The sequence below is a fragment of the Convolutriloba macropyga genome, chromosome 7, assembly GCF_964194025.1.
Source record: "Convolutriloba macropyga chromosome 7, txConMacr16.3, whole genome shotgun sequence".
Lineage (NCBI taxonomy): Eukaryota > Metazoa > Xenacoelomorpha > Acoela > Convolutidae > Convolutriloba > Convolutriloba macropyga.
The window spans coordinates 55,834,805-55,847,018 of NC_134474.1; the positions used below are offsets into that span (position 1 = coordinate 55,834,805).

The following is a 12,214-nucleotide window of genomic DNA, read 5'->3' on the forward strand; positions in this document are numbered from 1 at the left end:
CACAACATTGACTCAAATGCTTTGCGCCAGTGATCTAATTCTAATCCTTTTCCTCGGTTTTCAAAATTGTGAAAAAGATTTAATGATAATTGATGATTCGTTACTGATTTGTGTTTTATTTTCAACCTCTATTATAAATCATGTCCATGAAAAGTGAGAAACCTGCACCAGTTATCTTAAAATTTGGTCCTATGAAACGCAATAGTGGCGTAATGATTATCGGTGTGTAAAACCCCCAAAAAATCGCGAGGGCTAACATAAAAAATCGTGATTTTACAAGAGAAATCAGGTGAAAACTCGTGTGAATCACATGAAAACTCGTGAAGAGTTTCGTCAACTCGAGCGATTCGTGTGATTTCACACGAAAAATCACGTAAACTGCAATTTTCTCGGGTGTCACTTTTTAACTGAAAAATCGTCTGTTGGCACATGATTTTTTTATGTGATCTCAAGCGAGAAAAATTGAGTGCATACAAATACAGTTGTAGTACTGCCTGGATGTTCGCTTGATTGTATTATCTTTAGATATATCCGTGTTTTGATTGAATATACGAGTTACAATAGTTGATCAAATAAAGAAATCATTAAAAATATCTTTGCCACCCAAACCCATTTGAAAACATAGTTAACAGAAAACGCCTCATTTCTGAATATAGTCAGAACATTTAGGAAATACCTTGAGAAATTGGAAACTTAAAAACACTGCTTTGAAATTGTCAAAGAAACAGAAAATTCTCTTCATGAGCAAAAATTTTTCTTGGTCTTTCAAAGATGTGATAAGAGCGGAAAACCAATCTCTTTGATTTTCAATTTTGTGATTGTCAATCTCTTCAAACAATTTGACCGAATCACTCATTTTCCACATGACATATTTCTCGACTTAGACAAATCGACAAAAAAATATGAGAACACTATCTGCCGATACTCCACTGAGCCCAAAAATCTTTCCACGACGCTGGGTCGCTATCAAGGATACAATTTCAAACTAATTTATGCAATCAGTTTCTGACCTACTGCGGCTCCTTCTTTAACTTAAAAGCAAGCTAACTAAGGAATAGGAATTGCTGAAGCTTAAATTTTTGCCAGAATTACATTTTACGAGAGCGATACATCTAAAAATAACAAAGCATTAATGCATAAAAATTTCAAAAAGCGCGCTTCAGCTTGCCACTGGTGATTTAAACAAAGAGGGTCCTACATTTTGATAATAACCGTCCATAACAAACTGACCCAAAAATTTAAAAGGTCCTTGAACAGGGCTTCCCAAGTATAGGGGTGGTGCAAGAGGCCAAAATTATTTAGAAAGAGGCAACATAACTTAAGTTAAAAATTTCATCCAAATTTACTTCTGATCCAATCATACTAGCAATAAAGGCTCAAATAAAATATTCTGTTTAACTTAGTTAAATTAATCTCAATATACAAAAAATGGCCAAAACTTACCAGAATAAGTCGTTAAAAAGTTGAATCACGAGTTAGGACTTGGCTCCACTCTCAATTGAGTTTAATATTTCACCCACGCTCAGTACAATTTGAAGCATCGTCGTAATTGCATTGCTAGCTTCCGTCAATTTGGCAGACTTCCTTAGCGTCTCAATATTACCCTCCAAGTTGGTCACTCTCTCTGTAAATTTGCGCCTCGAAAACACCTTCAAATCAACCATACTGTAATTTTTACAACATTCGTGAAACCTCTGCAGTTTAGCACACAACACAGAGAGCTCCTTCGAATTCAAGTCGTCCCACTTAGCTGCTATTTTCAAACTTTTTTCAATATCTTTTCGAATGTTCAACAAAGTATCAAGATCGACATCCGAAAAAATATCAGTTTCTGTGGCTGAAAGCGTCGCAATCTGTGGTCTCCGAACCGACTGTCTAAGCGAGACTCCTGACTTCAGTTCCGATACTGGATCTGTCGCAGTACTCAAATCTGGTTTTGAGCTCGTCATATGCTGCTGAACATCAGGAGCCAAATTCTGTGGCTTTTTCAGATTGCTCGACAACTTTCCTTTGTCCTTTAAAGCACCTTCATCAATGGTTGATTTCGAATGACCGTGTTTGACATTCACCTTCTGAGAAGTTGAAGACTGAGCACCTGTAGTGGTTGAAATCTCTTGCGATTTGATAGCCTTTTTGAATGCAGAGGGTTTGATCAAATTCTCGCTTCGTCTCTCTGGAGAAGCACTTCTTACTGGTTTTTCAGTGGGTTTCGGAGGGACAGACGGCTGTACAGTTTTTTCGGCTTGCTGCACTAGCGGTGGTGGAGAGATCAAATCATCATTCAAGTTCGGAACTTTGTTTTTTGCCTTACTGGAGTGAGTTTTAACAGGTGGTACTGGCGCTGTGATGGCCACTGGCGGTGTTGGTTTGGGCTCGTTGACTTCAAGTTGAGGTTTGGAAATTGCAGGTTTTGGAGGAGGGCAGACAACCAACTTCCTTTGGCCTTTAGGAGATTCTTTATTAACTGCACTTGGCACTGAGGTAGGTATATTGGGTGCCAAATTACCTTGGACCTGTTGGGGAGGGGGCGCGGGTTTACTGACTGTTCGCTCTGTGGTTGGAGGAGCTGGCTTTGGCTTGGGAATTGCGACAGGAATTGAGTCCCTTGTTGGAGATGTCACTTTGACCGGTGATATTGGAGCAGGAGCTGACTGTTTTGGAGGCTCTGGTATAGACGCTTTCCACATTCCGTCACCACCACCCCCGCCTCCACTGGCAGCTGCGACGTTAGGATTCGACAAACCAACAGAGGGAGCTGGCGATTTTGAGAAAGTTGAGATTGACTTGTTCTGTGGAACTATTTCCGAGGATGTGTACCCGTGCTGAGAAGCCGGCAATTTTACTGTTAATGGTTTGTTCGGACTCACTATTTGACTCGGAACGGTCGGTATGCTTGTCGGAACCATGCCACCCCCACTGCAGGATCCAAACGTCGAAAACGTTGAACCAGATTGACTCTGTATAGCTGAGGTTCCAAATGACGAAGTGCCTGACTTCTGCGCTGCATTCGCAGATGCATTTGGGTGGCTCAACATATCTCTGGAACTATAAACTCTCGGATTAGGAGAAGGTTTATTTTTGAAACCATAATCTGGATTGTTACTGATGTCAGCATTGGACGATGCTTTCTGAAGCAATCCACTTGGTTTCCAAAGTTGGTTCGGATCTATAACATCGTCTTCGGAATCGGAGCTCTGGTTGTGGTGGTACACAGACATGGTCTTCATCGATCTGATTTCAGAACTGGTTACGGGAACGCCAACTTCTGGTACGTTAGTGCTGCTTTGTGATTGGTTAATTAAGTCGTCTCCTGTGGATGGTCGTTTGAATGTAGAAAGAGAATCCGAAGAGCTAGGGGACACTTGACTGGCTATCCTGGTCTTGCTGAGCGGATTCTGTCTGCCCACGAGCGGTGAAGATCCAGTTTCTGGAAACAAAATTGAATAGTGATCACATTCCCTTCATTCGCTTGATTTCGCAGAGAATCCAGAATCAATTTTACGATTAAAATCAAATGGTTTTCCAGTACTTTAACGATAATTAACGATGTGCAATAACTTTCAAGTTCTGTACTGCTAAAAATTACTCACACATTGCATCTCTGTTTTTTTGGTTGACATATTTGCATTAAGTTACGATTTTCACAATCACAACTAGCTTTCAACTATCCCCTCTCCCTTTAATTTGCCATCCAAACTTTTCAGACAACTTGGTCAAATTTGTACCTCAAAGTAAACAAAATACACTTAATATTCAAATTAAGTGTTAGAAAACTATTTCCGAGTCTCATTTCAATCTTTAAAACAGTTGTTCTAAGTTAATCAGTTTTAGTTTTCAACTGCTGATAATCTAAGCAATAAAATATATTTTTTTTCTCATCACAGAAGTAGTTTCAATTATTACAAGATTGCAACGCAAACCTGTGTCAATTTGAAGTGTCTTTAAATTCGTGCTATCTGAGTGAACATTAACACCAGTTGTGAACGACGGCGATTCTTTGATCTGGAAGGAAGAAGTTCGCATTGGAGGAGCCGGAGCATTCTTCTTCGAGAAGAGAGCATGCCTCAATCTCGCGTTGCTATCAGTGTCACTATCAGGTGTACTTCCAGACATTTGGTGTCCAAAATTACCTCCACCGATACCAGAGTCAGAGTCTGTTCCGGCGTTTCCAGCACCTGACGTAGATCTTCTCCCCACGTGATCAAGAGTGCCCTCTGGTGAATCGAGGTCGGGAGTGTGAGATCCACAGCTTATTCCACCTACAAAGGAACACAACACTGGCTTTAATCGGCAATAATTGTACCCTGACAACAATCACAAAATACTACCAGCGAACTGAAAAATACCAAGTGCAACCTTATTATGATAGGAAGCTTCAAATGCACAGCAAATGATTGACAGTAAATGACAGCTTAATAGCACAACCAGCCTTATATTAATTTATTAAGATGATCAAAATTGATACACTGAAACACTTAAGTGGCGACAACTGATAATCAACGTTGAAATTCTTCATTCTTGATCATCGTTTTACATGAAAATTATGCCACTATACGCCCCTATAATCATGGGGAATGTTCAATCAAATCTTCATAAATTACTTTAACAAATAATCCTCCGAAAATATATTCCCCGACAGTCTTGAATAGCAGTAAAAGAGTCTAAGACTCAATAAGGCAGCATGCGAAACAAAAGCGATCATACAATTAAGATACCAAATAAACACGCTATGTTTACCATCGAAAGAATTAATTTTTTCCTGCTTTTCTATGCCAGTTCTTACTAATTGAAGCCCGTAGTTGAGTCATATTATTTCATTTTCTAAATCAGAAAAAATCGCTTATACAAGGACAATGTGACATAACAGCCTCATTATAGGACGCCGATTTAGAGATACGACAAACCGAATTTTCTTATACACTACTGGGGTCTTTAATTTTTGTAAGATTCAAAGGGAGAGCCGAAAGCTATTAGCGCAGAACTTTATCCGATTTCCTTTAATTTTGCATTTCTGACACTAACCAGATTCAATACTATTCGTTAATTTGCTACAATGCATTACTGTGAGTTAAGTTTAGCAAACCTACTGAACATTTGAACCACTTAGTGGTTAAAGTCAAAAGTTAAATGTCAAATAAACTACTGTTGCGGCAAAAACGTGAACGATAGGAAAAGAGAATCACAAAACATAGCGGGACAAGTCCTAAATACAATCCAAAGAATTGAATAAAAAACATAGCAGGACAAGTCCTGACGTACAATTCAAAGAATTTTCATTGACTAAACAGAAAACTAGACCAATAACGGACTATGAATGGATTGGGAAAACCATTTAGAAAAAAAATCCGATCCAAAAAATCGAAAGAACTGTAAAAATCAAAGTGAAATTGCCGCATGTGAACAGAAAACCACCAGCGAGAAAGCTAATTTTTGTTCAAACACCGTTTTCTCACTCTACTTTAAAATTAGAGCGAAAAAAATTCACGCCGCAAAACCACTCGCTTCTTCGCTCTATTTCCTGTTTCGGCGTAACCAAAATCACTACTCCAATTTGACTTCAAAAATCATGAAAATGTGTGAACAGATCTTAAAAAAAAGACAGCGCCCCAATACAATTCAAATTCTTGAGACCTGTCAATAATGATCAGTGATAAGAGAACAAAATAAAAATCCACATACTCGGCAGATTGCCGCCATTGATTCCAATAACACCGATTGAGATTAAAGGAACAGAAAAATAATGATAAAAATTGATTTTTTGTACAAGAAAATTTTGGAAGTGTAAACTATTTTGATTGGATTTCGCAGCTATGCATACTACTGTTTCTTAATGAGATGATGCAGGTGCTACTATCAAGGCCAAAACCCATTAGAGATGTTAAACAAACAAGACTTGAAAGAACAAAGTACAAGTAGTGGGCATCTAAAATTGGGCTTTATGAGTTTATCTCATTTCTATTTTGATTGTTTTCTATACAGGTTCTGTTCACTTTAGATTGCTTTGCTGAGCAACTGCTTTTTAAAAGCACTTTGAGCAGAATGCGCGAAGAAAGAAACTAACCTAAAGACTTAACAAAAATGTCGAACAAGCTGTGAACAAAGGTAGAGGAAAACAAATATTTGTTCACAAAGGAAAAAATGAGCACTATAATACCAGGCTCAGAAGCTGAGGGCGGCTATAAAGCAAAACATTTGTGAACAATTAAGAGCAAAAATTTTAAAAAAAATCCCTTAATATTTTATGACAAAGAATTTCAAAGTCATTAAAACATTAGCTGCCCCTCGAAAAAACTCAAGAATTGCAAACTGGAGCAATAAGATCAATTGTTCAAACACCAATCTATCATTACACTTAGATGTAGCTAAAAAGTCATGTTTCAAATCTAAATGCGTTTTCGCTTCTTTTACTACTCAAGCATGGATGAAATCGCCACTCTAGTTTGACTTCTCATTGGCATGAAGAAGCCGACCAAAGCATTAACAGATCTTCAAAAAAGACAGCGCACCAACACCATCCAAATTATTTCGAGCGCCTAAATAAGGGCCTTTGAGAAGCTGACAGCGGCTATTAAAAACAATCAACACACGTCGGGCGAAACAATCTCGAATGACTGTTGAGTTGTAGTCATCGTAAGTGGTAAGAGCGGGTAAATGGGTTGAGCACGAGCTCCTCAACATTTTCCGAGAATCGCATACTTAGAAATTAGTAAGGCGTAAGGTTCTAAGAAAAGAGCACAGAAACTCGATGTCTTCTGCGTGTCACCTTTTCATACCGTTGTAACGAGAAACCAATTGATGAGAAAAAACTATCAGACAACAATTGGTCGTACCAAAAATTCCTAAAAAGAGCAGTACTAAAAAAATTGCTACAAACTTTGTTTGAGAGCAATTAACAAGTTGAAAATGCATATAAACTCATATTTAACTAGAACAAACATAGCCGGCAGATTGCCGGAAAATAGCCACAATAGACGCTTGTGGCGTTACATGAATTGAAACAACTATAGAAATAAAAAATAGACAGATCGACCACCAGTCCTTTAAAAGACCACTAGACTTTTTGGGCAAGCTTCGGACTGTCATTTTTATGAGACACATAAGCTCTTTTAAGGAGAAAGCCCTAATAGGTCTTTTAAAAATTAGGATCTTTTCCGTTTGTGCCCCTTCAGCTTAGTGGGCGCATATTATTTGCACCCCCTAGATGCACGTGCAATATTTTTTTTTTGGGGGGGGGGGGGGGCACAAACGGAAAAGATCCCAAAATTAATATTCGAAATCAAAAACTCAGGACTCTAATTTTCAAGATTTAGTGCATATGTTTGGCACTACTTAGATGCACACCATTGACCTTTAATAAGTAAATGTTCATAAAATTTAAAGTTTCATAAGTGAGCTCAGAAGTCATTTTTTGAGTCATTTTTTAGCCGCCTAGAATTGAGGACGCGGCTATTAAAAATGTAACCAATATATGGATCTTGGGAAAACAAAAAAATCTTGGAAACTCTTGAATGCACGCTACTTAACGACGAATAGTCAACATAAGCCTACTACGTCGGATGAACTGCTCTCGAAAAATAACCGCGGGTAATCTAATTTACAGGGCGTGTAGATTAGAAGTTTTATTATTACAAAAATCGCACAGGACTAATATAATTGTTACAAACTTCATTTGATAGCAATTGACCACTAACTTACACAAACATCTTCTATTTTTGCACACACTCATTTTATATTACAAACAGCCGCTGATGCGCCTGATGCAGATCGGGATTGAAACAGAAAAAGAAGAAAAGAAGATAATAAATGACTGAAATTTTTTCTGTTTTTTTAGTGTCCAAAACTGCTCTAATATGACGTGCAGTTTTAGTTAATTCCAAAACTATAATTAATATAGCTTCTAAACTGAAAACTAATAAGCTCATACCGATATCAGCTAGCAAACACTCCAATCAACTTTGATAACCTAATTCTCAAGGACTTAATGACGGGGACTTTGACCGTATTCACTATATTGCGTACCTTAATGCATGAAAGAACTTTAAAATCATTCAGTTGAAACAGTGAGGGAAGTAAGCCAGAAGTCAAACTTGAAAATCGTGACTTCTGTAAAACCAAAAACGTGATCAAAAGGTAAAGCGAATTAAAAAAAAGGAGAGCGCCTAAATAATAGCCGCTTGAAAGTATTCTATTTAACAAAAAGTAATTCCCGACAGAGAGCAACTTAGATCACTCAAATAATTAAAAACGAAGAACTCCAGTCGCTCAACAAGTCAAAGAATGTTCTAGAATAAAAGCACAAGAACGCTAAGTAAACGATTTGTATTAAATAAAGTCACACAAGCTTACAACAATTGCTTCAAAATTCGTTCGAGAGCGAATAATTACTACCTAATCGATGTAAGCTTTAAAGCATGTTGAATTTGCAGAAAAAAATTTACTTGAATATCATTGTTCGATTGAGCGGACGGTCATTCTGTTGAAGCATTGCTCAGAACTTCACCTTCCAACGTTGTTCATTTTTAATCAAAACACAAATTTCGGACACACTAGAACCTCTAGCTCAGACTGGTATGCACAGTATAGGTGAAAAAATCCTCAAGTTGAACAAAACTAGCGATCCAGCATAAAACGTAGAATAAAGCAGCATAAAAATTTTGCTCATAACTGAAAAAAAATTCTCTTATCGTCTCAATAGAAAATTCTGGAAACCTTCTTTTTCACGGCTTACAAAAGTATTAAAAAATGAGAACTGAAACTACAGATAAGAATGAAAGCTGAAACTGTTCAAACAGTACTAAGGTGAAAAACAAAGCAAAAAATTCCATAAAAGGCATCAAATCAATAAACAAATGGCCTCTACCAGCAATAAATCTAACAATATGTCCATATGAAATCGAAGAATTTTGATTTTATCAACTGATAGCTTTTCACTATACAGAAACATATTTTAACTACCTACTGAACAGATTTAAAAAAGATAAAAAGAAAGACTTGAAAATACAATTTAAAAACGCCTACAAAAATTTTACCCACAAAATATATGAACATAGCCGTCTAACGTCGGGCGAATTTCGCTCACAACCACTCACAATCGCTTTCAGGTTACCAATAAACAATGAGAGGAATTGAAATTACTCAAAAAGGAAGAAGTGAAGCGTGAAAATGTCACCAGAGAAGTCAAAGAATGTTCTACAACAAAAGCATAAACGATCAGGCAAAAATTTTGCATCAAAAAAGACACGCATACACGCTTACAATAAATGCCTCATCTTTCGTTCTAGAGCAATTAAAAACGAGTAAATACGAGCCGAAACAACCAAAGCAGTTGAAAAGTTTCAATTTATCACAGAACGCCCACTTTACGCCAAAAATTGTCAAACCGCTTACACACCAAAATAGTCCAAACAACTTGAAAACCTATAATGCAGCTCACTGGGACCATTTCCGTACGAAGAAATGAGCTTAGACAAAAGAATGACAAAATTGGTCCCTTTCGGAGACCATGGAGGCTTTACTAATGCAATGAATTATATGCTCAACCGAGTTTAAATTTTACCTTCAAAGCTGTCGTCACTTATTGCACCAGATGAGATGTCAACATTAGACGCACCACCTCCTCCACCACAGCTTACAAAAGTATTAAAAAATGAGAACTGAAACTACAGATAAGAATGAAAGCTGAAACTGTTCAAACAGTACTAAGGTGGAAAACAAAGCAAAAAATTCCATAAAAGGCATTAAATCAATAAACAAATGGCATCTACCAGCAATAAATCTAACAATATGTCCATATGAAATCGAAGAATTTTGATTTTATCAACTGATAGCTTTTCACTATACAGAAACATATTTTAACTACCTACTGAACAGATTTAAAAAAGATAAAAAGAAAGACTTAAAAATACAATTTAAAAACGCCTACAAAAATTTTACCCACAAAATATATGAACATAGCCGTCTAACGTCGGGCGAATTTCGCTCACAACCACTCACAATCGCTTTCAGGTTACCAATAAACAATGAGAGGAATTGAAATTACTCAAAAAGGAAGAAGTGAAGCGTGAAAATGTCACCAGAGAAGTCAAAGAATGTTCTACAACAAAAGCATAAACGATCAGGCAAAAATTTTGCATCAAAAAAGCCACTATACACGCTTACAAAAAATGCCTCATCTTTCGTTCTAGAGCAATTAAAAACGAGTAAATACGAGCCGAAACCACCAAAGCAGTTAAAAAGTTTCAATTTATCACAGAACGCCCACTTTACGCCAAAAATTGTCAAACCGCTTACACACCAAAATAGTCCAAACAACTTGAAAACCTATAATGCAGCTCACTGGGACCATTTCCGTACGAAGAAATGAGCTTAGACAAAAGAATGACAAAATTGGTCCCTTTCGGAGACCATGGAGGCTTTACTAATGCAATGAATTATATGCTCATCCGAGTTTAAATTTTACCTTCAAAGCTGTCGTCACTTATTGCACCAGATGAGATGTCAACATTAGACGCACCACCTCCTCCACCACCACTAGCAGAGCCTCCAGGAGCAGATGTAGCGTGCGCCAATGTGGGCTGGTCCAGGGTCTTCTCCGGACTCTGGGGCGTGGCTCCCTGCTGTCCATCCAACTCTTGCCTCACCTGAAAATGGTTGATTCACTGATTTCATTCGCGTGGTTAAGATTATTCATGTTTTTATTTCAGTCCATTTTAGGATTTCAATTAAATTTATCGTCAGATGATTTGTTCATGTCCCCTGAAAGCTCTGCAATCTCTTTTTTTCGTTTTATGATCTTAATCACATGAGCAGAACAGATGTTGTTCTCCCGCTTTAATAAGATGAGATCGAAAAACTCAAAGTCTGTGGTAAGGGCCGCTTGTATTTTAAATTCAATTACTATTCGCCAATTACATACTTTGTGTAAATTGTATAGTATACTACAAAAACTTAAGACTACCGTCACCACCAATGAATCCACACAAATATCGTATCCCAGTAGAAGTTTTGATGCCGAATAGCTTCAATAATTTCCAGGCTTCGGCAACTTCTTCCTTGACTATTGGATAACTTGCACTGAGGTCGGGATAAAATCCACACTTATGATAAGTTTTATTAGAGGCAGCAGAGCGAAGAAAAAAACATTGACACCAGATCACTGTCAGGACCAAAAACAAATGTCAGTTCACCAGCAGAAAAACGACAAACTCTGAACGAATTGCAACCTCTTGTCCAGTATGTTAATTTCAGCATTCTTGAATATGAATTTAACTACAGAGCGCAACTGATAGTTTTCATTGGCAACCTGTATAAAAAGAGTTATAAATAACTTGAACTTGGATGTCTTTTTCTCGCATAACGACCGCAAGGCTTTTCAGTTCTAGTCCATTAGACTGTTTGAGTTCTAGTCAGAATAGATTAAAATGTCACAACTCGAATGGGCCTTTCACGAGAAACTGCAGCAGTGTCATTTCTTGTCAGACTTTAAATAGTTTAGAGGCAAAAAATTAATTTGGAGTCTTCGTTAGATTACGCGCAATGGACTGACGTCTTATAATAATTGCACTGCTAGTAACAGATGCCTAAAGATGGAAGCCCCTATTATTGAGCCATAACGACATCCAGAAAACAAGTGTCAAAAAGTGTTCAGAATTTGTCCGCAGCTTCATTAGATTCGATAAATATGACGAACCCAGTCTCCAAATTAAAGGACATTAAGATATCACTCAAAAATGAAGCAGAGAAGTGAAAACGTCACCTGAAGTCAAAGAAGGCTCTAGAACCTTCTTCGCAAAGGATTTCACAAAGGACCTGACAATCAACATCGTTCGAATAAAAAACAATGACATTTATCGAAGCGCAAAGTTTATAAGCACAGAAAGTCTTCAAAATGTCTATGCATGTCTTAAACAAAGACAGTTCCAACTAAATACTTTGAATTGTAAAAAAACATAAAACGACAAATGTCGGAAGAATTGCTCTTGAACGACAGGCGAGGCAATTTATTTCAGGGTCTGTACCCTAAATCAACCTTTCTTTATTGGTGCAAGAAACCTTGCCCCCAACGGGATTCGAACCCCTTGACCTCCCGATTAATAGCCACCCTCACTAACCACTGCGCTATGAGTCACATCTTTTCCCAAAACGCAACCGATTATATATTAGCAACAAGCTTTACTTCGAAGAGAGCAACAGAGATCACTCATAAATGATGAAT

At 37.5% G+C, this 12,214-nt stretch overlaps 1 protein-coding gene across 1 annotated transcript in view; it reads right to left on the reverse strand.

Annotated features, from left to right (window-relative positions):
• Positions 1-1,260: 1,260 nt before the first annotated feature.
• The window catches only part of LOC142343171 (uncharacterized), a 91,374-nt gene continuing 80,420 nt past the window's right edge, over positions 1,261-12,214 (reverse strand). Inside the window, exons 9-11 of the mRNA XM_075394872.1 lie at positions 10,460-10,640; positions 3,921-4,259; positions 1,261-3,427 (exon numbers count right to left, since the gene is read on the reverse strand). Coding sequence (XP_075250987.1) covers positions 1,476-3,427; positions 3,921-4,259; positions 10,460-10,640 — 2,472 coding nt within the window. The 3' untranslated portion in view covers positions 1,261-1,475. The remainder of the gene's footprint in view (positions 3,428-3,920; positions 4,260-10,459; positions 10,641-12,214) is intronic.